We start from the raw sequence: 26,239 nt of genomic DNA, 5'->3' as shown, positions 1-26,239 counted from the left end.
CTGCTTGTACATATTTCAAAAAGCTAATTATTTTTATTTTAAGAAAATACTGGGAGAAATAATAAGGAAATCGGTACTTGCCTCGCGCATATATTCTGGCTCTAGTAATCTGCTCAGTATTTTGTTTTAATTCATTCATGAGATGCGATGTTGCTGGCTCGGCCAGAATGTATTGCCCATCCCTGGTTGCCCTTGAACTGAGGGCATTTAAGTGTCAACCCATTGCTGTTGATCTGGCGTCAGATGTAGGCCAGACAGGTAAGGGTGGCAGATTTCCTTCCCTAAAGGACATTAATGAACCAGATGCGTTTTTACAACAAGCAGCAATGGTTTCATGGTCATCATTAGACTTTTAATTCCCAATTTTTATTGAATTCAAATGTCAACATCTGTAGTGGTGGGATTCGAACTTGTGTCTCCAGAACATTATGCTGTGTCTCTGGATTAGTCCAGTAACAATACTCCTATGCCACCACCCCCAAAATATCTTCATAATGTAAAATATTGACCCAGGACTTTCTGTGGTAGGGCAGTGAATGACACCTGCCATTAATTAGACATGTCCTTACCTGTTTAACAGGCTGGATTTGCTGAGAATAATAGTGAGGCTAATATTCTGAGCATCGGACAGCAAGTGGACATCTTAACACAATTTTTCTGTTTGGATTGGCTAAGCAAGGTACATAGTTGATTACTCTGTTCATACAGGTCTAGATGCCCTGTAGAGGGCACCGTGCAGTTTGCATGTTCTGCCGACAGTAACTTGCCATGAAAAATCTGTATATTCTATAGTTATTGTTTGCAAAGCACTGTATACGTCCTGTTATTAGCGATATTTTGCACTGGAAATGCATGATGGAAATGATGCAGCAGCCTCTTCATGTCATCTAGGATCTACAGGACAAGCATCTGTGCATTTCCCGAACTAGAATCATAGAATTTACAGTGCAGAAGGAGGCCATTCGGCCCATCGGGTCTGCACCGGCTCTTGGAAAAAGCACCCCACTTAAGCCCACACCTCCACCCGACACCGTAACCCTGAGGATGATTCGTTCCGGAGCACCAAAGTCACTGGACGGACCTAGCACTGGGGCTGTAGTGCCTTTAGGGAAAAAGGGAAATGGGAGGTTATTGGGTTACGGGGATAGGATGGAAATGAGGGCTTAAGAGGATCGGTGCAGACTCGATGGGCCGAATGGCCTTCTGCATTGTATGTTCTATATTATATCAGCCATGAAAATACGAGAACTTTGCTTTGCTCATTTTTTCTACAGTACAGAAGGAAGCCATTCAGCCCATCAAATCTGCACTGGCCATTGCTCCGATAGAACACCCTAACTTGGCCCAATCCCCTGCTCCTATCCCCATAACCCCACATAACCTTTTGGGCAATATTAGCATGGCCAATTCACCTAACCTGCACATCTTTGGCCACGCAGACACGGGGAGAAAGTGAAAACTCCACACAGACAGTCACCCAAGGTCAGAATAGAACCTCAGTCTCTGGCGCTGTGAGGGAGCAGTGCTCGGTGTTGTGAGGCAACAGTGCTAACCACTGTGCCACCCTGCTGCCCCTTTTTTTTCCACAGCCCCCGCCTGGGCGGCTCTCGATGTATTTGAATGGGGAGCCAGACAACAAAAGACAGGAAAAAGCCAGACAGGAAAAAGATACCAAAGTTTGAGGTCACGTACCAACCAACCCAAGAACAGCTTCTTCCCTACTACCATCAGACTTTTGAATGGACCTACCTCGTATTAAGTTGATCTTTTCTCTACACCTTGGTATATCTGTAACATTATATTCTGCAGTCTCTCCTTCCTTCCCTATGTACGGTATGCATTGTTTGTACAGCATGCAAGAAACAATACTCCTCACTGTAAACTAATACATGTGACAATAATAAATCAAATCAAATCAAAATGCTACTTTTTGCAAAATTATAGGCGACAGCACTAATTTTTATGATTTCCGCATTTAATTGTGCATCTGCCCTTGCCCGAGGTAGTTGTGGTATTTGCACTTTAATAACAATGACCATTATCAACCTCACTGTTAAATTGACAGCCAATTTGGGACATATATGTTCTCCTTAACCCTCAAACGACAATTTACAGACCTTGCAAAATGGTACTTAAAATGGTCAATATTAATTTAGAATAGCGTATGAAATCTAATGTGACTGGATATCAATCCTTATACATGCAGTTTTCTGGTGTGAAACAACATGGAACTCGAGATTATGCAGCAGCTAAACAATACAGATTTGTAATACTTATTATTATCTGTGTTTTGCAAATGAAGTAGTAACAAGTGGAATGCAAAATCAATAATGGTTTCAGCTACAGGTATCTGATCCTGGATTCTGTGTAACTTGAGTCTTCAATTTGTGATACTAGTAATAGATTACTTCTGATTGCAAGCTGAGAGCTCAAATTGAATACATTGCTAGATCATTGTATTTTGTAGTTTCACAGGCTAAGTATCATATTTGCAACTGTCCTTCCATTGTTTTTAATGGAATGGAAAATATTGATGTGAACCTCTCCACTGCTGATTCAACTGAATGATGAAATTGATAGCTATTGTTAGAAGAGATCCTGTTTGTTTTTCACATTGAAATGTTGTATTAATTTTAAAATAAAATAAACAGGATGTGTTGTAATATATAAATACAGTGTATACAATTTGAAACTGGACTCATCACTAAAGGACATGCTGCACTTTCTTCTGACTCCGTTCCAAACACTACTGTCTTTATTGTTCAAGAAGACTCTATAATGCGCTGCTTTGATGATGCTTTTTTTACAGAGTCTGCTCAGTTATGCAAAGCGGAGCAGCGACCATCAACGTTGGCTGTGGGATCTGCTGTTAATGCAATGGGTAACCATCAAACCCCAACTCCCAACAGTACAGGTTTGTTTTTTTATTTTCTTTAAGTGTCCTGGTATGCTTATATGCAATGAGACGTTCAGGTGGTTTTGGCTTGATGGGAGCTATTAGCATGTAATTTGATGCTGTGTCAGCTTATTTTTATTTGCGTGTGTTTTGTGATTTGGGTGGGAATAGTATAGCAGCAGTTTTTCATGTGGAAAAAGATTTGATATCTGAGCATGTTGGACACATTGTGTGGAGGGATAGCTCAAGTGTTTTGTTTCCAATTATACTGCTATAGAATGCTGTTCTGCCCCACCCCTGATTCAAACCTGGAGGTAGAGGAGTGAAAGATGTACAGCTTTCATTGTGCTCCTAGAAGCAGCCCTGAAGAATTGCATAAAGAGCAGCTTGAGAGCAGGTTGCTGCAGTGCTTTCTCTCTGTTGAAACTTGAATGCCAATGGAGTTTCACTTTTGTCTTTTTATGTTTTTCTTGCTATGAAAGGCAAATTGGGTAGTCTACATTTAACCATTATGTATTTATTAATTTTGCGTTTTACTTCAACCTTTTTATAGTACAACTTAATGCAACAGTTTTCGGCATGAATCAGATAGAATCGCCTGTTTATTAATGTGATAAACTCATGTCAGGAACAGAACTTCATATTTGTAATCCCTGCTTTAACTCTGCTGTTTTAAGCAGTTCTACAGCCAAATTTGGCTTATTGAATGCATTTGAAATGTTATCATTGTTTTTTGTTCATTCAGTGGCAGCCAGTTTTAGCAACCTCTTCTACTTACCTCATTGTCTTGCCTGAAATTAAGGACTTCCTTATGCAAATTGTGTTTGTAGCTGCAATTATAGTTAAATTGTTCTCATCAGTAGTGATGCCAAGGTGCTTGTTTGTGATTTGAATTCAAACTTTGTAAATTGTGCAAAATTACTTTTTAATACTTAGCAATCAGGGTGCTAGGAATTGGTATGAGTATTTAAGTCCATGAGCCGAATTGTGAAATAAGCTAGGTATACAATTGCTCTCTCTTTGCATAACAGTTATCTATTTGCTTTCCAAATAGTTCCTTTTTTGAGGAAGCTGTTATTTAATCTCAAACTATTACAACAGTTAGTTAATTTGTGCTGTTAAGTTGCAAAGATATAATACAACATTACAAAATTGATCTGTTTGAGTATTAGGGTTAGGAAAGGAATAATTGGTCACGTTCTTTGCTCCTGTTCTTTCTTGGAATTATTTGGGCATTGGATAAGGTCAGGATGGAACTCTTCCGTGGTGCTGCATGGATATGTAGCCTGCCATGCTTCACTGCCTAGTAAATTTAACTATCCTCAAAAAGACTATTCTTCCTTAATTGGCCATCCGCCAAATGCAAATGGAGATTTCTATTATACAAAAAAAATAAATCACCTGGGACACTACCCATTATGTGACCTGGATGAAGGGCTGATCTGCTCCACCATGTAATAAGACCATTCATAAGGTCTTATTACATACAGTGGAGAAGTTTGTGTAAAGTTAATTTTGGAGTGCAATAACAGAATGGTTACAGAAAGAGGCTGTTCGGCCCATTGTGTCTGCACCAGCTCTCCTAATGAGTATTATGACTTTGTGCCATTCTCTTGCCGTTTCTTCATAATCCTGCTCATTGTTTCTATTCATATAATCATCTAATGCCCTCATGAATGCCTATGTGGGACCTGCCTCCACCACACTTCCAGACAGTTCTTTGCTCAGAATAGCACTTAGGTGCTGCTGCCATCCCCCGACTTGCACTTATTAAAAAAGAATTAGATACTTAGAGCCACAGGAAGAGCATTCACTAAGTTCCATTTGGTAAAAGGATGCACATTTCTGCTGAGTTCACCTTGGCAATGCATCAATAAATCTTAACTGTAGCGAAGCTTGTTAGTGTTACAAAATAGAGAGTAAAATGTATATTGCAAAGCAGCTGGATTATTTATGATTTTTTTTTAACTATAGTATAGTCTTAAGATAACAAAAAATAAATTTGTGTTAGAAAGTAAGCAGAAGATGATTTCATTCTTTATGTTATAAAATGTCCAGAAGTACATATGATTGTGTGTTTCTGTGAATTAGGAAGTGGACAGTCAGCTCCAAGCAGCAGCATCACTTCACCCAGCCATGTAAATCTGTCTCCTAATACAGTCCCAGATTTTTCGTATTCCAGCAGTGAGGATGAATTCTATGATGCTGATGAGTTCTACCAGAGCAATTCTTCTCCAAAACGTTGCTTAGAGTGAGTACTTTTTGAATTTTGTGAAACTTATTTTCTTAAATATTGAAGTGAGCCTATCATGACTGAAGTGCCAGTTTACTTTTAATGCATTGCAGGCTGTGAAATGTATTAAGATAATCTATTTCAAAGTTATGTTTAAACTTCTATTGCCATCCTTGAGAAGTGTGCACAAAATTCAACTATGTTGTTACTAACCCAGTGGAATAGGATGTGCTATTCTGAAATTCTGAGAGGTGAGGTGAGAGTGATGGCCTTTGACATAAACACAGCATTTGACCGATTGTGTTATCAAGGATCCCTAGCAAAAATGGAATCAATGGGAATCGGAGAGAAAACTCTCTACTGGTTGGAGTCATAGGGTGGTACGTATGTGGAATGAGGTGCCGAAGGAAGTGGTTGAAGCAGGGACATTAACAACATTGGATTGGATTGGATTTGTTTATTGTCACGTGTACCGAGGTACAGTGAAAAGTATTTTTCTGCAAGCAGCTCAACAGATCATTCAGTACATGGAAGAAAAGGGAATTAAACAAAATTCAAGAAAATACATGAGAATACATAATAGGGCAACACAATATATACAATGTAACTACATAAGCATTGGCATCGGTTGAAGCATACAGGGTGTAGTGTTAATGAGGTCAGTCAATAAGAGGGTCATTTAGGAGTCTGGTGACAGTGGGGAAGAAGCTGTTTTTGAGTCTTGTTCGTGCGTGTTCTCAGACTTCTGAATCTCCTGCCCGATGGAAGAAGTTGGAAAAGTGAGTAAGCCGGGTGGGAGGGATCCTTGATTATGCTGCCCGCTTTCCCCCGGCAGCGGGAGGTGTAGATGGAATCAATGGATGGGAGGCAGGTTCGTGTGATGGACTGGGCGGTATTCACGACTCTCTGAAGTTCCTTGCGGTCCTGGGCCGAGCAGTTGCCATACCAGGCAGTGATGCAGCCCGATAGGATGCTTTCTATAGTGCATCTGTAAAATTTGGTAAGGGTTAATGTGGACATGCCGAATTTCCTTAGTTTTCTGAGGAAGTATAGGCGCTGTTGTGCTTTCTTGGTGATAGTGTCGACGTGAGTGGACCAGGATAGATTTTTGGTGATGTGCACCCCTAGGAATTTGAAACTGCTAACCATCTCCACCTCGGCTCCGTTGATGCTGACAGGGGTGTGTACAGTACTTTGCTTCCTGAAGTCGATGACCAGCTCTTTAGTTTTGCTGGCATTGAGGGAGAGATTGTTGTCATTACACCACTCCACTAGGTTCTGTATCTCCCTCCTGTATTCGGACTCGTCGTTATTCGAGATCTGGCCCTCTATGGTCATATCATCAGCAAACTTGTAGATGGAGTTGGAACCAAGTTTTGCCACGCAGTCGTGTGTGTACAGGGAGTAGAGTAGGGGGCTAAGTACGCAGCCTTGCGGGGCACCGGTATTGAGGACTATTGTGGAGGAGGTGTTGGTGTTCATTCTTACTGACTGTGGTCTGTTGGTCAGAAAGTCAAGGATCCAGTTGCAGAGTGGAGAGCCAAGTCCTAGGTTTTGGAGCTTTGATATGAGCTTGGCTGGGATTATGGTGTTGAAGGCGGAGCTGTAGTCAATAAATAGGAGTCTGATGTAGGAGTCCTTGTTTTCGAGATGCTCTAGGGATGAGTGTTGGGCCAGGGAAATGGCGTCTGATGTGGACCGGTTGCGACGGTATGCAAATTGAAGTGGGTCAAGGCGTTCCGGGAGTATGGAGGTGATGCGCTTCATGATCAGCCTCTCAAAGCACTTCATTACAACTGACGTCAGGGCCACCGGGCGGTAGTCATTGAGGCATGTTGCCTGGTTCTTCTTTGGTACCGGTATGATGGTGGTCTTCTTGAAGCAGGTGGGGACATTTAAAAGGCATTTGGACAGACACATGGATAGGAAAGGTTTAGAGGGATATGAACCAAATTCCGGCAAATGGAGTTAGCTTAGATGGGTTTTTTGTTGGCATGGACCAGTTTAGGCCGATGGCCTGTCTCTATGTCGTAGATTCTACAAGAATGCACCCTTTAAAAAAACAACAGGAGAGGTTGCAACTGAAAGTATTAGTTTCCGTGATTTGTTTCAATCTTCAAGGTTAAAGGGCAAGATACATTCATTATAATGTGTGAATTTTGACTTCCTAATTATCTTACGATGTTTTCAAGGTACTGACTCAGTCCCAGTACTGATTCCATGTAATTACATGTTGTTCTGTTGATACATCTATCTATCAATAGTATTTTGTCAGAGAAACATTTAACTTATTTTTTTTTGATCAAAAGAGCAAGCATAAACGTTGTCCTTTTGTTTCTTGGCTCTAACTTGGGCTGTGCTGTTAACTTTTCTTTTCATCTGAATGAGTGATTGATTGATTATTAAAACTTCTTGTTTTAAAATACGACCACTTCTGGCCCAGTTGCAAACTTGACATACAAATCAGTTCCATTTAGTTATGACTTCCGGTTGGGCAGCACGGTGGCACAGTGGCCCTGTTGCCTCACGGCGCCAAGATCCCAGGTTCGATCCCGGCTCTGGATCACGTCCGTGTGGAGTTTGCACATTCTCCCCGTGTTTGCGTGGGTTTCGCCCCCACAAGCCAAAACAAAAATTTGCAGGCTAGATGGATTGGCCACGCTAAATTGCCCCTTAATTGGAAAAAATGAATTTGGCACTCTAAATAAAAAAAAAAGACTTCCTGTTGGTCATAACGAACAGGACCCCCTTGAATTGTCTTTCTTTAGTCTTGTCACAATTGTTTCTTTCAGTACCTTATATGATTCAGCATTAACCCTCACAGTTCTCTAGAATAATACTGTGGTGAATGTGATTCACACTATATATAGTTGCCAATATCACTCCATGTATATATGTTCGTTATCTACCCGTTGTAAGATCAATGCTGTATATAGTTGCCAATATAACTCCGTGTATATAGATATAGGACAGAGGTCAGAGGTGGGTTTTTTACGCAAAGAGTGGTGAGGCCGTGGAATGCCCTACCTGCAACAGTAGTGAACTCGCCAACATTGAGGGCATTTAAAAGTTTATTGGATAAGCATATGGATGATCAGGGCATAGTGTAGGTTAGATGGCCTTTAGTTTTTTCCATGTCGGTGCAACATCGAGGGCCGAAGGGCCTGTACTGCGCTGTATCGTTCTATGTTCTATATATGTTCACTATCCACCATTGTAAGTGCAGTTGCACTATCCGACCACCAGGGGGAGTCGCTCTGGGAGTACGCGAGAGTTTGTACTGGGCTCCTCCCTTGGCTCCGCCCAGGACTCCTCCCCCTGGGACCGATGTATAAAGATCAGTGCCTTAGAGCCAGCCTGCAGTTCATCTAAAGTTCAACGACGAATAGGCTGGCTCTGTTGTAAGTGTATTAAAGCCTCTGTTCAGATCCAATTACACGTGTTCGCTGAATTGATGGTTCCATCAATTTAATACACTTAAGCTGCCGAAGTAAAGCATGGAATCCGCTCTAAAACCAGGACGTCTAGAACTCGATCCGCAGGATGCAGAGGCGAAAGAAACCTTCTGCCACTGGCTGAAATGTTTTAAGGCCTACCTGGCCGAGATCAGCACCGCTGAATCTACGGAGGAACAAAAGCTCAGCCTACTGCACGCGAGGGTAAGCCACAGAATTTCAACACTACTAAATCCAGCCGGTTCCTACACCGCAGCGCTGGCGATTTTGGACAAAATGTATATTAGGCCCATGAACGAGGTCTTTGCCCGCCGTTTGTTCACGACTCGCCGACAACGGTCTACTGAAACTTTAGCTGAATTTGCACGCGAGTTGAACAATCTCTCAAATGACTGCAATTACCAGGCTGTAACCGCGGCCGAACATAGGGAGCTTGCTGTGCGGGACGTTTTTGTAGCGGGCCTTCGATCTAACTATGTCGCCAGAGACTACTAGAAAATGGGGCCCAGGGCCTTAGAGACTACCGTAGAGGCTGCTATCACAATGGAAGCTTCCTTCCGCAGCCTCAACTCGTTTCCTGAGGACCCCCCAAGCCTGTGCCGCAAGGACCCCCCAGCTATCGCGCTGCCACAGCCGGTCGCCGTACTGTCCCAGTCAACGACTCAAGCTATCCAGCTGCCCCAGATAATTACTCAGCTCCCCCAGCCAGCTACTCAGCTCGCCAAACCAGATATTCAACTGCTCCAGCCTGCCACTATTCAGCTCCCCAAACCAGTTATTCAACTGCTCCAGCCTGCCACTATTCAGCTCCCCAAACCAGTTATTCAACTGCTCCAGCCTGCCACTTCTGTGGACAAAGCCAGTACCTGCGGCAGCACTGCTCAGCCCGATCCGCGACCTGCAGCAGCTGCGGAAGAAAGGCCACTATGCTAGAGTGTGCCTCGGCAGAAGGGCCCCAGCCCTCAACATCCCAACAGTCCAAAAACATCGCCCCCAGCACCAGCAGGCCTGCGGGGCCCGAAACGCTGCGACCTACGCTCAGGCTCCGCCCCCTCTCGCCACGTGCAATCCATGGGCCCTAGCTGCATCCCCAGACTCAAACAGCTCATCGGAGGAGTACGACCTCCCCGGGCAGTCACCACATGGTCCGCAACTCAGCGCAGTGTTCCTGCATCAAGCTCGCCAGAACGCAGCGGCATCTACTCGACAGGACGCCCGATCGGAAGAATTCGACTCCCCCGGGCACCCACCACGCGGCCCGCAACTCAACGCGGTCACCCTCGACCAATCTTGCCCCAAGCATCTGAGAAATTCGATGACGGAGGTCCAGATCAACGGGTACAACACGTCGTGCCTCTTCGACTCCGGGAGCACAGAGAGCTTCATACACCCAGAGCTGATAAGACGCTGTTCCCTCCCTATTTATCCCGTCAACCAAACTATCGCCCTCGCTTCGGGCTCCCATTCCATCCAAATCCAAGGCCGCACTACAGCAACGCTAACGATTCGAGGCGCTAGCTATTCCAAATTTAAACTGTATGTCTTGCCCGACCTCTGCGCGCCACTCCTCTTAGGCTTGGATTTCCAATGTAATCTCAAGAGTCTCACCCTCAGCTTCGGCGGGCCCCTGCCCCCACTCACTATCTGCAGCCTCGCCACGCTGCGCATCGCCCCCCCCTCCTCTCTTCGCCAACCTCACCCCGGATTGCAAACTGGTAGCCACCCGCAGCAGGCGGTACAGCCTGCAGGATAGGGTATTTATCAGAACGGAGGTCCGAAGGCTGCTCAGTGAGGGGATCATAGAGGCCAGTAACAGTCCCTGGAGAGCTCAGGTGGTGGTCGTCAAGACCGGGGAAAAATTCCGCATGGTCGTCGATTATAGCCAGACCATCAATCGCTTTACACTCCAGACGCATATCCCCTCCCCAGAATTGCAGACATGGTAAACCAGATCGCCCAATATCGGGTATTTTCCACGGTGGATTTGAAGTCTGCATACCACCAGCTCCCAATCCGCCCGGAGGACCGCCACTACACGGCGTTCGAGGCCAATGACCGCCTCTGCCATTTCCTCCAGGTTCCCTTCGGCGTCACTAACAGGGTTTCGGTGTTCCAACGAGCAATGGACCGAATGGTAGACCAGTACGGGCTGCGGGCCACGTTTCCGTATCTGGATAATGTTACCATCTGCGGCCATAACCAGCAGGACTATGACGCCAACCTCCACCGTTTTCTCCAGACGGCCCAAAAATCAAACCTTACATATAACAAGGAGAAATGCGTGTTCCGCACAAACAGACTAGCCATCCTCGGCTACGTCGTAGAGAACGGAGTCCTGGGCCCAGACCCGGACCGCATGAACTCTCTTAGAACTCCCCCTCCCCCAAGGCCCTCAAACGGTGCTTGAGGCTCTTTTCGTACTACGTCCAGTGGGTCCCCCAATATGCGGACAAAGCCCGCGCACTCTTCAAGGCCACACTATTTCCCCTGTCTGCTGAGGCGCGCCAGGCCTTCAGCTGCATCAGGGACGACATCGCCAAAGCAGCCATGCGGGCGGTGGATGAATCCACTCCCTTTCAGGTTGAAAGCGACGCCTCGGAGGTAGCGCTAGCAGCCACTTTAAACCAAGCAGGGCGGCCCGTTGCATTTTTCTCCCGTACCCTAGCCGCTTCAGAACTCCGACACTCCTCAGTCGAGACGGAAGCACAAGCCATCGTGGAGGCTATCCGACACTGGAGGCACTACCTCGCAGGTAGGAGGTTCACCCTCATTACCGACCAATGGTCGGTCGCCTTCATGTTCGACAACTCGCAAAGGGGCAAAATTAAAAATGACAAAATTCTTCGGTGGAGGATTGAACTCTCCACCTACAATTACGATATCAAATATCGGCCGGGGAAGCTCAACGAGTCCTCGGATGCCCTATCCCGCGGGACATGCGCCAGCGTGCAAATCAGCCGCCTAAAAGCCATCCACGATGACCACTGCCACCCAGGGGTCACCCGACTCGTCCACTACATCAGAGCCTGAAACCTGCCTTTCTCTAACGAGGAGGTAAAAGTGGTCACCAGGGACTGCCCGATCTGTGCGGAGTGCAAACCTCACTTCTATAGACCAGACAGGGCCCACCTGGTCAAGGCTTCTAGGCCCTTTGAACACCTTGCAATCGATTTCAAAGGGCCACTCCCCTCCACTAACAAAAACATTTACTTCCTTAACATTATTGACGAGTTCTCCCGAGTCCCCATCGCCATCTCATGCCCCAATATGACCTCCCACAGTCATTAGGGCCCTGCATAGTGTCTTCACCCTGTTCGGTTTCCCCAGCTACGAGCACAGCGACCGGGGTGTGTCCTTTATGAGTGACGAGCTGTGTCAGTACCTGCTTGACAAGGGCATCGCCTCGAGCAGGACTACCAGTTATAACCCCAGGGGGAACGGACAGGTGGAGAGGGAGAACGCGACGGTCTAGAAGACCGTCCTACTGACCCTCAGGTCCAGAAAGCTCCAAGTTTCCCAATGGCAGGAAGTCCTCCCTGACGCGCTCCACGCAATTAGATCCCTCCTGTGTACAGCTACCAACCAAACCCCCCACGAACGGCTCTTCATTTTTTCCAGGGGCACTACCACAGGGGTCTCACTTCCGGCATGGCTGAGGGCGCCAGGCCCGGTTCTCCTAAGGAAGCACGTCAGGGCGCACAAAACTGACCCCATTGTTGAAAAGGTGCGCCTGCTTCATTCCAACCCACAGTACGCATTTGTTGAGTTCCCGGACGGTCGCCAGGACACAGTATCCCTCCGGGACCTGGCACCCGCTGGATCCAGCCCCCCATCTACCCCCACCGAGGAACTCCTTTCCCCGTTCCCTATGCGGCCGCCCCTTTACGTCCCCGATTCTGCGAGCTCATCCCACCAGTCCCGAGCACCAGCCCGCCCCCCGCGCCCCCAGCCTCCATTCGACCAGGAGGTGTATGAGGCTCGGACAAGACTCTCCCTGGAGTCGGCAACCGTACCCCAGACCTCGACGCCCGCCCAGCCACCGCAAGAGGCTGCAACCCCGGTGCTCCGCAGATCAAAACGGACAATTCGTCCACCGGACAGACGGACTCTTTGAGCCATCACCCCCGCCGGACTTGATTTTTTTAACAGGGGGTGAATGTGGTGACTGTGATTCACACTATAAATAGTTGCCAATATCACTCCATGTATATATGTTCGTTATCTACCCGTTGTAAGATCAATGCTGTATATAGTTGCCAATATAACTCTGTGTATATATGTTCACTATCCACCATTGTAAGTGCAGTTGCACTATCCGACCACCAGGGGGAGTCGCTCTGGGAGTACGCAAGAGCTTGTACTGGGCTCCTCCCTTGGCTCCGCCCAGGACTCCTCCCCCTGGGGCCGATGTATAAAGATCAGTGCCTTAGAGCCAGCCTGCAGTTCATCTGAAGTTCAACGACGAATAGGCTGGCTCTGTTGTAAGTGTATTAAAGCCTCTGTTCAGATGCAACTGCACGTGTTCGCTGAATTGATGGTTCCATCAAATACATTTCAGAATGAACAAGGGAAGAGCCTTGATAGAATCACTACTGAGTAACAATCCAGAATTAATCAACAAGTCGAGTGAGGGAGCAACTTGCAACTAGTGAACAAAATATGATTCAGTTTGATCTTCGATTTGAACAGTAGATGTAAGTAAAGAAAACGCTTAAGGGATGAGAAATTAGTTGACCAGAGTAAACTAAGTAGAACTGTTAATGGGTAAACCTAGAGTTAAACAGTGGCAAGTATTCAAGAAAGATTTGGTACAATGCAAAGCTAGTAGATACCATTAGAAGGCAAAGGTTCAATGTGTATAGTTAAGTATCTATGATCAACAAATGAGGTAAGACACAGTATCAAGTGAGTAGGCTTGCACAAATGCCAAGAACGGTGTAAATCCAGCGAGCTGGGAGAGCTAAGGAAAACAAGGAAGCTAAAAATTATGGTGCCATAAGGTAATATTAAGAAAAAGTGCAAGGGATATCAAAGCTTAAAGTTTTAAATATATAAAGGGAAGTGTAGTTATGGAGAATGTGGGCTTATTAAAGGTAGATGCAAGGAAAACCAGTGAGGAAATGGCAGGATTATTAAATGAGTGTTTTCAGTGGAGGAAGATGACAAACCAGCAGTAAGGGATCGTAGAAATAAACTAAGAGAAGACACTTGGTGGATTTTATATAAGTTTAAAAAATAAGAGGACTGACGATAATAAATCTCCAGAATCTGATTGATTTTTTTTTAAAGTGAGAAAGCTGTAGGTGCGTTCTTCCTAATTTTCTGAACTTCTCTAGATTCTAGAATTCTAACTTTTATATCAAAGGAAGGAGGGAGCAACCAGAATCTACTGACCCGTTTGATTTCAGTAAAATCCCCACAGCTGCTGATAGTTCAGACTGAGCACTTTGACAAGTATGAGCTGGTCGTAGACTCAACAGTTAAAGTAGTTCATTTTAACTAGCACAGAGGGAGGTGAAAGTTCATTTTAAATATCATCCTGGCTACAGTGACCTCCTGAACTCATTTTGATCACAAAAGGGATCGGAGAGGAATTTTCCCAGAGTTTTGTCCCATATTGGTCCTGGGTTTTAACTCTGGTTTTTTCACCTCTCCCTGGAGATCACATGGTCTGTATCGGGGGCTGGAGACTAGTCTGCAGGATTTGAAGGAGGACACTGCAAAACTAATTAATAAATTAATTAACTAGGTAGAAATGACTGGGCAGGTGATGTGCTGTAGCTGTATGATGTGGGAGCTGGCAGATCCCATTGCGAGCTGCAGTGACCACATCTGCAGGAAGTGTTGGTTGCTCGAAGAATTTCGGCTCAGAATTGATGAGCTGGGATCTGAGCTTCAGACACTGCGGCACATCCAGGAGGGGTAGAATTACATGGACGCTTTGTTTCAGGAGGTGGTCACTCCCCGTAGATTAAGTGCCTCAAAGTCAGTCAGGGATAGCAGGGGTGACTACGAGTGAAGCAGGTAGAGGGATCCTGAATTTATGAACGGAGGTGCGTCAGCTCTTGACCTTGTCCAACAGGTATGAGATACTTGCTCTCTGCGTGGATGAGGAAAAAAGCTGTAGGGAGGATGAGCCAGACTATTTGGAAGGTCAGTCAGGAAAGTAAGGGAGATGATGTAGCTCTGATATTTAAGGATGACATCAGGGTGGTAGTGAGAGATTATATGGTTCTATGGACAAAAAGATTGAATCCATTTAGGTGGAAATTAGAAATAGTAAGGAGAAAAGGTCGCTGATGGGTGTAATCTATAGGCCACCAAATAATAACATCACGGTTGAGCGGGCAATAAACAGAGAAATAACTGATGCATGTAAAAATGGTACAGTAGTTATCATGGGGCGATTTTAATCTACATGCCGATTGGTCAAACAGGGTCGGTCAAGGCAACCTTGTAGAGGGGTTCAGAGAACATAATCGCGATAGTTTCCTCGAACAATATGTAATGTAATAACCTACGGGGGAGCAAGCTACCTAGATCTGGTCCTGTGAATGAGACAGGAATAATTAATGATCTTATAGTTAGGAATCCTCTCGGAAGGAGTGATCACAGTATGGTTGAATTTAAAATACAGATGGAGGGTGAGAAGGTAAAATCCAATACCAGTGTCTTGTGCTTAAACAAAGGAGACTTCAATGGGATGAGGAAGGAGTTGGTTTAGGTAGACTGGGAGCAAAGACTTTATGGTGGAACAGTGGAGGACTTCAAGTGATTTTTAATAGTGCTCAGCAGAAGTATATACCATTGAAAAGGAAGGACTGTAGGAAAAGGGATAATTAGCCATGAATATCTGAGGAAATGAAGGTGGGTATCAAATTGAAAGAAAGTGCATATAAAGTGGCAAAGATTAGTGGGAAACTAGAGGATTGGGAAATCTTTAAAGGACAACAGAAAGCCATGATAAAAGCTATAAAGAAAAGTAAGATAGATTATATATTCAAGACTGAGATGGATAGATTTTTGGTGCAGTTGAAGCTGAAGATCAGCCATGTTCGTATTGAATGGTGGAGCAAATTCAAGAGATGATATGGTCTACCCTCATGTTTTTTTATGTTATAAGGCTCAGTATAAATTATTATTAGTCAGAATAATATTTTTTAAAAAAGGACTTCCGGTGGTGGCTATGAAATGAAATGAAATGAAGGAGTAAGTCACACATTTGGTGGCTCCTGCTCTGGTCGGACTTTTGGACCTGTCCCCCCGTTTTTCTACCAGACTTGAATTGTAAAACGGATGTTAGTGGCAATTGTTCACTGAATTCCCACTTCGGTGCATGGAAGGAAGGACTAGAAGTGTTTGTAAGGGCAGAAACAAAAAGACAGAGTAGGCTGGAGCTGTAGGTGCAACAGAAGACAGCATGGCGGAGGTTCGGACCTCTGGCTTGTCGACCCAGCAGTCTATGGAGCAGCTGATGCAAGTCATTCAGGGACGCTTTGCTATGCAGAAACGGGACTGCTTGGACCCGATAAAGGAGTCGATTGAGCGGTTGGAGCATAGATTCGTCGCCCAAGATCGGGCAATCCAGAAGGTGGAGAAGGCGCTGGCTGAGCAGGAGGAACATCAGACTGCGGTGGAGCTGGAGGTGGGGATGCTGAGGGACCAGCAGAAGAAGCTCCTGGAGAAGGTGGAGGACCTTGAAAATAGGTCCCGCCGGCAGAACCTAAGAATCGTCGGGCTCCCGGAGGGATCCGAAGGAACGGACGCTGGGGCATACATCACAGACATGTTTGTGAAGCTGCTGGGGGATGGGGCATTCTCCCGGCCCTTGGAGGTAGATAGGGCTCACAGAGCGCTTGCGAGGAAGCCGCGAATGGGAGACCCCCCCCCCCCCGAGGGCAATGATGATGAGATTCCACAGGTTCTCTGATAAGGAGCGCATTCTACAGTGGGCCAAGCAGACACGGAGCTGTAAATGGGATAATGGCATCCTGCGGGTTTACGAGGACCTGAGTGTAGAGGTGGCCAGGAGGAGAGCAGGCTTCAACCAGATCAGGTCGATCCTTTTTAAGAAAAAGGTGACGTTTGGGATGTTATACCCAGCCCATCTCTGGGTCACGCATGAGGATCAGCACTTCTACTTCGAGTCACCTGAGGACGCCTTGGACTTTGCAAAAAAGAAAGGGCTAGTGATGGATTAAGAACTTTTGAACTTGGCTGCAACGTTCATGTTTTTGGTTTTTTTTCTTTTTGTTTCTCTGATTTTGTAAAAAGTTTCTCGTTTTGCGTTTCACGGAAGATGTTTGTGATGCTGTTTGCATTTGTTTGGAACCAGCGGTAGAGCTCAGTGAGTTAAGGGGCGCAATTCTCCCATCGGGAGGCTAAGTCCCGACGCCGGAGTGAAAATCGGAGTGTTTCACTCCGGCGTCGGAGGGTGCTCCCAGCCCCCTATTGTCCTGCCCCCGGGGGGCTAGGAGCGGTGCTGCGTCATTTACATGCGCCGGTGGCGCCGTGTAAATGACGTCACTCGCGCATGCGCGGTTGCCGTCCTCCCCGCGGCCGCCTCGCAAGAAGATGTCGGATGGATCTTGCGGGGCGGCTGAGAAAAGGAGGTCCTCCTTCAGAGAGGCCGGCCCGCCGATTGATGGGCACCGATCGCAGGCCAGACCCCTTTTGAGCCCCCCCACCCCCCAGCGTTCCCGCGCTGTTCCCACCGGCAGCGACCAGGTGTGGACGGCGCCAGCGGGACCCTGTCGTGTTGGGCAGGCTGCTCGGCCCATCTGGGCCGGAGAATTGCCGCTCGCCCGTTACAAACGGCTAGCGCCGATTCTCCCAGCGGCCAGCTCGCCGCGCCGGTTTGGGGTGGGGGGTGGGAGAATCGCGTGCGGGTGCCGGGGCGGCGTGGCGGGACTCGCTCGGCGCCTTGGGGGGGGAGAGAGAGAGAGAATTCCGCCCAAGGTTTTCATTTGCACTGTTGGGGGATAGAGGTGTGATTGTTTTGATCTTGGTGTTTTTCAGTTGGGTAATTGTGTGGGGATTGTTTGATGCTGGAGTTTGTTTGTATGAATGGGAGGTGGGGAGGGAACAATAGGTGGGAGACTATCTGGGGATGGGGGCCACCAAGCCAGCTGGGCGAGCTAGCTCTTGCGGGGGGGTGGGGGGGGGGTCATATGCTTGGTTTAGTAAAGGGGTTGGGTTACAGGGTGTTGTTACTAGGGGGGAGGAGGGCGAATGTTCTGCTGACGAAGGAGGAACTTGAGCTGAGGGACAGAGAGGAGGTTGGGGGCGGGGGCTGCCTGGGGATGAGCCGGTTGAGGCGTGGAGCATGGCTGGAGGTGGGCCTAAAAAGGGGGATGGCTTATCGGCGGGGGGGGGGGGGGGGGGAGGCAATGAGCCCCCCAACTAGGCTGATCATCTGAAATATTCGAGGGTTAAATGGGCCGATCAAAAGGGCACGTGTTTTCGCGCATCTTAGGGGATTGTAGGCGGAGTGGTAATGCTGCAGGAGACGCACCTTCGAGTAACAGACCAGGTTAGACTGAGGAAAGGCTGCGTCAGTCATGTTCTTCACTCAGGATTAGATTCAAAGACTAGAGGGGTCGCGATCCTGATCAGTAAACGGGTGGTGTTTGAGGTGGGTAGAATAGTCTCGGACGTGGGAGGTCGGTACATTATGGTCAGTGGGAAGCTAGAGGGGGAACAGGTGGTATTAGTAAATGTGTATGCGCCAAATTGGGATGATGTGGAGATTATAAAGAGGTAGCTGGGGAAGATATGGACCTGGACTCGCACAGGTTGGTCATGGGAGGGGACTTCAACATAGTTATGGATCCTGGCTTGGATCGGTCAAGCTCGAAAACGGGCAGGGTGCCAGCAATGACAAAGGACCTAAAAGGGTTCATGGAGCAGATTTTGATCGGGTCGAATGCGACTATCTGTGGGAGATACTGAGATGGTTCGGATTCGGGTGGGGCTTTATCGACTGGGTCAGGTTACTGTATCAGGCTCCTGTGGACAAGTGTACGGACGAATAGGACAACATTGGACAATTTTAGACCACCGGGGGACAAGGCAGGGATGCCCCCTCTCCCCATTGTTGTTTGCGCTGGCTATAGAGCCGTTGCCAATTACTCTGAGAGCCTCGAGGGGCTGGAGAGGACTGGTCCGAGGTGGGGTGGAGCACAGGATTTCACTCTATGCGGATGACCTGCTTCTGTACGTTTCGGACCCAATAGAGGGAATGGAAGAAATCATGAGGGCTCTAGGGGAATTTGGCCGGTTTTCATGAGCTTAATGTGGGAAAGAGTGAGATGTTTGTGGTTCAGGCTAGGTGACAGGAGAGGCGACTGGGAGAGCTGCCGTTTAGGTTAGTAGAGGGAAGTTTTAGTTACCTGGGCATCCAAGTGGCGCGGGAATGGGACCAGCTGCGTAAATTGAATCTGGCTCGGCTAGTGGACCAAATGAAGGACGATTTTCGGAGATGGGACGCGCTTCCATTGTTTCTGGCTGGGAGGGTGCAAACAGTGAAGATGATGGTCCGCCTGAGATTCCTATTTGTATTTCAGCATCTCCCCATTTTTATTCCACGGTTCTTTTTTAAGCGGGTCAACAGGGTGATCACGGACTTCGTCTGGGCGGGCAAGGAAGTTAATGCTTCAGCGGAGTCGGGGAGAGGGCAGGCTGGCGCTGCCAAAATTTAGCAGCTATTACTGGGCGGCTAATATAGCCATGATCAGGAAGTGGGTGGTGGGGGAGGGGTCGGCATGGGTGTGTTTGGAGGCGGCTTCATGTAAGGGTACCAGTTTGGGGGCGTTGGTAACTGCGCCTCTGCCATTCCCGCCGGCACAGTACTCCACCAGTCCAGTGGTGGTGGCAGCCCTGAGAGTCTGGGGGCAATGGAGGAGACATGTGGGAGCATCGGTCTGGGCCCCAATCTGTGATAATCACCGGTTTGTCCCGGGGAGGATGGATGGGGGGGTTCCGGTTATGGCGGAGAGCGGGGATTGAGAGGATGGGAGATATGTTCATAGAGGGGAGCTTTCCGAGTATGAGGGCGTTGGAGGAAAAGTTTGGGTTGGCGAGGGGAAATGAATTCAGGACTCATTGAAAGACTTTACCAAAAGTGGCCCCAACAGCCCGGAAAGCTGCTTCTGGAACCCCACCGGGTATCGTCTGGTTCTGGGCCTTTGCCTGATTGCATCGCCCCCAACCTCTCTATAACCTCCCCGAGCCCAATTGGGGCTCCCAGGTCCTCCACCAACTCCTCATCTATCCTCGGGAACTCCAGCCCCCCCAAAAATCGTTTAATCTCCTCCTCCCCGGCTGGGGGTTCCGATTTATACAATTTATTGTGAAACTCTCGAAACACATCATTCACCCCCACTGGGTCCAGAACCGCCTCCTCCGCCCCCCCATCCCCCACCCCCGTATCCCTCACTCTCCCTATCTCTTTTGCATCCTCCTGTTTCCTCAGCTGATGTGCCAGCACCCTGCTAGCTTATTCCCCATTTTCATAAACTGCCTCCCTTACCGTCCTCAGCAGTCGCACCGCCTTATCTATGGACAGGAGCCCAAATTCTAGCTGCAGTCTCTGATGCTGTTTCAGAAGCCTGTCATCCGGAGTCTCCGCATACCTGTCCACCTGTAAAATTTCACCTATCAGTCTGTCTTAACTCCTCCCGCTCAGTCTTCTCCTTATGGGCACGAATTGAGATGAATTCTCCTTGAGTGCCTCCCAAACCACCCCCGCCGGCACCTCACCCGTATCATTGATCCTTATGTATTCCCGAATGGCCTCTGCCATGCTCACACACCTCCTCCTCCACTAACAGCCCCACATCCAACCTCCATTACGGGCACTGAGCCTTTCCTTTACTAACTTGCAAGTCCACCCACTGCGGGGCATGGTCTGACACCACTATTGCTGAATATTCAGCATCTACCACCAAAAACGTCTTATGCAAATAGCAGTAGAACGAATACTCCTTACTCCTCGGCCTCCTGAATTTCCACGGATCGACCCTCCCCTACCCCAATGTGCTCTGTGAACCCCCGGAGCACCTTCGCCATAGCTGATATCTTCCCAGACTGAGAACTCGACTGGTCTAAAAGTCTAACCCCGAATGGAACACTTGCCCAACCCATCCCTTCCTTAACCTAATAGAGGAACATAGAACAGTACAGCACAGAACAGGCCCTTTGGCCCTCGATGTTGTGCCGAGCAATGATCACCCTACTCAAACCCACATATCTACCCGTAACCCAACAACACCCCCCCCCCCCCCCCCCCCCCCCCCCAAACCTTACTTTTAGGACACTACGGGCAATTTAGCATGGCCAATCCACCTAACCCGCACATCTTTGGACTAATCTGATCCCCATTCAGTCCCCGAATGTTCCACGTGACCACTCTGGTTGGGGAGCACCCCGCCACCCTCCCGTGCCGGTCCATAGCTGCTCCTAGCCCAGTGTTCGGCCCATGCCCGCCCTGAGGCAACCACCGTCATCAACCCTCCTCCTCCTCCACTTTGAAAGTCCCCTCCCTGTCAGCAGTGTTATCTCTCCCCCCCCCAACCAAAACGCCCACTCACACTCCGCCTCCAACCCCCCCCCCCCCATACATTTTCAGCTCACCCCCCATTGCGCTTCCATGAACTAGCCGGCCCAGCTAGCCTGGCAGGCCCGTCCATGGTGCCTAGCATCCTACCCTTCACTGATTCCCCTCACCTCGCTTTTAGTGCAAACAGTCAAAACAAAGGCAAGAAGTATAAACAAATAAACAATTCCTCCCAAGGTCTGAACACGGAGACCCACCCCTCATCCCTTAACAAAGATCTGTAAACCAGCCTAACCCCTAAAAACAGAAAAATGGAAAAACAAAAGAAACCCGAACACCAAAATCCAAAGTTTTTCACAGTACAGTACATTCAGTCCACTTCTGGGCAGCATGGTAGCATAGTGGTTAGCACAGCTGCTTCACAGCTCCAGGGTCCCATGTTCGATTCCCGGCTTGGTTCGCTGTCTGTGTGGAGTCTGCATGGCTTTCTCTGGGTTACGGAGATAGGGTGGAGGCGTGTGCTTGCGTAGGGTGCTCTTTCCAAGGGCTAGTGCAAACTCGATGGGTCAAATGGCCTCCTTCTGCACTGTAAATTCTATGATAATTCTCCTCCATCAAAGTTCAAGGTCTTCCTTCTCCTGCCAGTCTATTCTCTTTCATGAAGTCCACTGCCTCCTCCGCCGAACCAAAGTACAACTCCATTAGTCACCCGTAGGCTAGCCGAGTACAGTAGTCTGAACTTGGCGCCCTTCTTGTACAGGACTGACTTGACTCTTTTGAAGCTCTCCTTCCTCTTTGCTAGCTCTGCCCCCAGGTCCTGATATACATGGATCTCGACACCCTCCCAGTTGCAACGCCTCGTCTGCCTGGTCTACCTCATGATACGTTCCTTATCCAGGAACCGATGCAACCGTACCACCATTGTCCTCGGCGCCTCGCCCCCCCTGGGGCTTGCACATCAGCGCTCTGTGGGCTCGATCCACCTCCAATGACCGGTCAAACCCACCTTCCCCAAGCAGCTTCTCCAGCATCTTCCCAATATATGCATCAGCATCCGTTCCTTCGCTCCCCTCCGTTAGGCCCACGATTCGGATGTTCTGCCTACGAGAACGGTTCTCCAGGTCCTCCACTTTCTCCAACAGTCGCTTCTGCTGGTCTCGCATCAGTCCCATCTCCACTGCCATCGAGGTGGACTGTTCCTCATGCTCCCCCGCCAGCTCCTCCAACTTCTGAACCGCCGGTCCTGGGCTGCCAGTCTTGTCTCCACGCGGTCAACCACCACCTTGATCGAGTCCACCACCCGGGCCAGGTCCTCCAAACTTTCCTTCTGCTGCGGAGTCGAACTTCTCGTTCAAGAAGTTCACCAACTGCTCCATCGACCACTGGGCCGGCAGGGCTAGACCCTGCCTCTACCCATCCACCATCTCTGCGTGCATTGCTAGCTTTTCACCTGCCTCAGCCAACCGGTTGGCTTTTGTCCGGGCACTTCGGGTCTGTCGCTAAATAAACTAGGGGTCACTCTCTTCTGCTCTCACTTCTACAGCTTTTTCCTCCAAAATTCCTGCTACAAACTGGGGTAAAGGCCACAAAAAGACCACCATGAGCAGGAGCTACCAAATATGCGACCACTCACTCCATGGCTGCCACCGGAAGTCCTAAAAACAGGATGATTGATTGTTCCCATAACTCCTTCATTAAATCTCCACTACTGTTTTCAAAATAGTTATGTATATTTTTAATTAGCCAATAAATTGTCCGGGGCATGGAATTGATTGAGTCATCACAAACAGAGAAAATAGCTGACACAATGCACATTTTCAACTGAGGAATTCTGCGCTTGTATCTCGCTCACTTTTGTCTCAGCTGATGCAAAACATCTCTTAAAAATAGATAGGAGAAACATTAATTTTGGGTTGGGGAAGAGGAGTCTGTCATAAAAGCACATGAAATCATTAGACCACAATGTTTCTTAGTACAGTACTTGCATCTATTTATGAAATATTTGCTAAATGTATAACGTTGAGTCGGCTGTCACATTTGTGTTTGTACAATATTCCAATAGTTTCTGTGAAAATGGGAACGGATTGTTTGTAAGGTATTTAACTCTTTATTTTAGCTGTAATTTCTACAAACTTTAAAAATGAAAACCGTGTTCACTTGGCATTTTCCCTTATGATATGCAATATGGACTTTTTGAGATAAGATGAGTATTTCATATACTTCTGAAACAATTCAACACAACAATGCTACTGTGGTGGAAGATTGGACATTTCAATATTGAATGCATTCATTGAGTGCCCCAGGAAACTTAACCTAGATTGTAGATCATCAGATATAAATTACATAGAGGGATACACTGTGGGAAAAGTTGAATGCCCTGTCTGTTCAACAACAATAAAATATTAAATTACTCATGAGAGACTGTCTTTCTTGGAAATTCAGTATTTCCTGCTGAGTATATATGAAATGGACAGTCATAAAATCCTATGTCTCACGCCTCTCAAGGAAACAAAATTGGCAAATATTAGCCACCATCAATTTACAATATTTCTATCTCAAAAATAAGTTATACCCACTGAAGACAGAGTTGCACAAATTCCTTACCAAGTAATTACATTTCCCCTCTCTCACACACAGAGGCACACCACACACACAGACACCCTTTACTCTCAGATACATATATACTTATTCGTTCTCACACACACACACACTCACTCATACATTCTCGAATGCTGCCTGCATAAGATAGCTAAATGCAGAGTTGCAAAACTTTTTTTCCTTGTGCTTTTAAAATTTTAATGGAAATATGTGGTTAAAGTTGAGAAATGTACAAATGTATCCATATTTTAAACATTCTTATGATGTCCATTATGCCAAGAAAGATTTTTTTATGGCTTTTATGAAATTAGTTGCAAAGGATTTTGGCCTGGGTTATTCTGAATAATTTGCTAGAAGATATATAGCTGCTGGTTTGTAGTCTCCATTTTAGATTGTTGATAGTAACAATGTATGACAGATAGAGCTGCTTAAAGATGAGCTTTTAGGGGATTGAGACCTCAGAACAGCGTGATGCTGTTTGAATGGGAAACTAATGAGTTTTTCATGAAATTTAGGTTAAGTAGATTGATGTTGCAGACTCCTAAGCATCCCTATTTGTGTTTGAGTGGTTGAACACATTCTGTGAGTATTGCTTGCAATTACAAACCCAAGTGAAATTATATTAATATGATAAAATGGTTCAATCTGTTTGAAATTAAGAAAGCAACAATAAATATGTAGAGGAATCTGTGTGGCACCAATGTGAAAAAGGAAGAATATGTTCACAACTACACTGACTAACCCGGATAACTCCTGAGCAATATAATATCAACCAAGTTTAAGTCTGTCCACTTTTCAAGAATATTTGTAATTTTTCCTACCTTCATCTGCATGTAGTATTCAGTTTGTGATGCATAAATTCTCAGGGGGTGTTAACATTTTTGAAAGAGGAAAATAAATTATTTCCATTTAACACATTCTCCAAGGAATTTAACAAAAGCTACATGTGAATGTTTCTTGTTCAGGGTTATTTTATGCTTTCTCAATGTGAAGCATTGTTTTGGGGCTGTTTTAGATATGCTGACTGTTCAGTTGCGATATCCAGTGGTCTGTGTATGGCTTGAAATCAGCATTTACACTAAATGCAAATTTCAATACCACTTTGAATAAACATAACTAATATTATGTTGCTTTATACATGAAACGAAACACTAATATTGTTCTTGTTATTTCAGTATGGAAACACATAATGCTGTGTGTAATTTAGACCATCTTAGCCCATCTACTGCTCAAGCCCTGAATCATGCTTCTGTTATCTCCAGACTCTGTGATTTTGATGCTTTCCTGCCTGCCTCCTATGTTCACCCTCTATTTTCCATAACTTTTTCAGTCCCGGGGTCAGCACTTAGTCTCTGAAATGGAGAATTCACCCAAAAGTTTTTTAAAGTTGCACTGCACTGTGCAATTTCTTTGTAACCTTTCTTAAAGTTCACAACATTGTTAAGATCTGCAGAGAAAAATTAACACCCTGCACCGAGTATTTATTACAATGTAAGGGTATATACAGATTTTAAATTACAGTTCTAGGTGGCAGAAGATATTTATGAAATGAAATGTGATTAGTATTTGTAAATGCTGATCACAGTTAAATCAGCTACAGTGACCAAAACAATAGTGTCCCCATTGTGCTTATCCTTGTTTATTTGCTAAAGATTTAAAGTATAAAGTTAAATATTTGGACTCTGGACCTACACTCACTAAAGCTTTGAAAAATTAATCTTCAGTCACCTTGGTTTGCATTGTAAAATTTTTGCCCTTTTCACTTCACCTGAACTGTGCTGGGAGCAGTGTTCTGGTGAGTCATATAACTAGAGTAGTAAAGATGATTTTAAATTAAATAGCAGAGGCAAGGGAGCAAATGAAGGAAGCTGTGATAAATTCAAGAGAGTGGATAAGACAAGGGAGCAAGGTACGGGGATTTTCACTGTAACTTCATTGCACTGTTGATATAAACCTACTTGTTACACTAATAAAGATTGTTATTATTATGCTGATTAGTCTGGTAGGAAGGGCCAAAGGATACAAACTTACCAGCAGATAATCAGAGCATGACAGGAAGGGTCAGGGGATACAAACTTAGCAGGTAAGTCTAGAGGTTGCCAAAACAGTAAAAAGACAGAACTAAAGGTTCTCTATCAGAATGCACATAGTATTTGCAACAAAAGGGATGAATTGTCAGCTCAAACAGAAATAAATCTGTATGATCTGTTGGTCATTACAGAAACATGGTTGCAAAATAACAAAGGCTGAGATCTGAATATGTGGCAATCCGAAAGGACAAGAGGTGGGTTAGCTCTGTTAATTAAGGATGACATTAGAGCTGATCTAAACATCAAGCTGCAGAATCAGCTTGGGTAGAGATAAGAAATAGCAACGGTAAGCAGTCACTTGGAGTAGTTTATAGGTCTCCTAACATTAACTAAATTGTAGGACAGGGTATACAGGAAGAAATAATGGAAACTTTGAGAAACAATAATCATGCAGGATTTTAATCTACACAT

General features: G+C 46.4%; 1 protein-coding gene across 6 annotated transcripts in view; it reads left to right on the top strand.

Annotated features, from left to right (window-relative positions):
• Nucleotides 1–26,239, top strand: part of osbpl9 (oxysterol binding protein-like 9) — a 291,865-nt gene that overhangs the window by 230,639 nt on the left and 34,987 nt on the right. For all 6 annotated transcript variants that reach the window (XM_038794259.1, XM_038794260.1, XM_038794261.1 and 3 more), the window contains 2 exons: nt 2,810–2,914; nt 4,988–5,147. In XM_038794259.1, coding sequence (XP_038650187.1) covers nt 2,810–2,914; nt 4,988–5,147 — 265 coding nt within the window. The remainder of the gene's footprint in view (nt 1–2,809; nt 2,915–4,987; nt 5,148–26,239) is intronic.

The sequence above is a fragment of the Scyliorhinus canicula genome, chromosome 4 (genome assembly GCF_902713615.1).
Source record: "Scyliorhinus canicula chromosome 4, sScyCan1.1, whole genome shotgun sequence".
NCBI classification, from domain to species: Eukaryota; Metazoa; Chordata; class Chondrichthyes; order Carcharhiniformes; family Scyliorhinidae; genus Scyliorhinus; species Scyliorhinus canicula.
The sequence above is the reverse complement of the archived record's forward strand: the minus strand, read 5'-3'. Positions and strand labels throughout refer to the sequence as shown.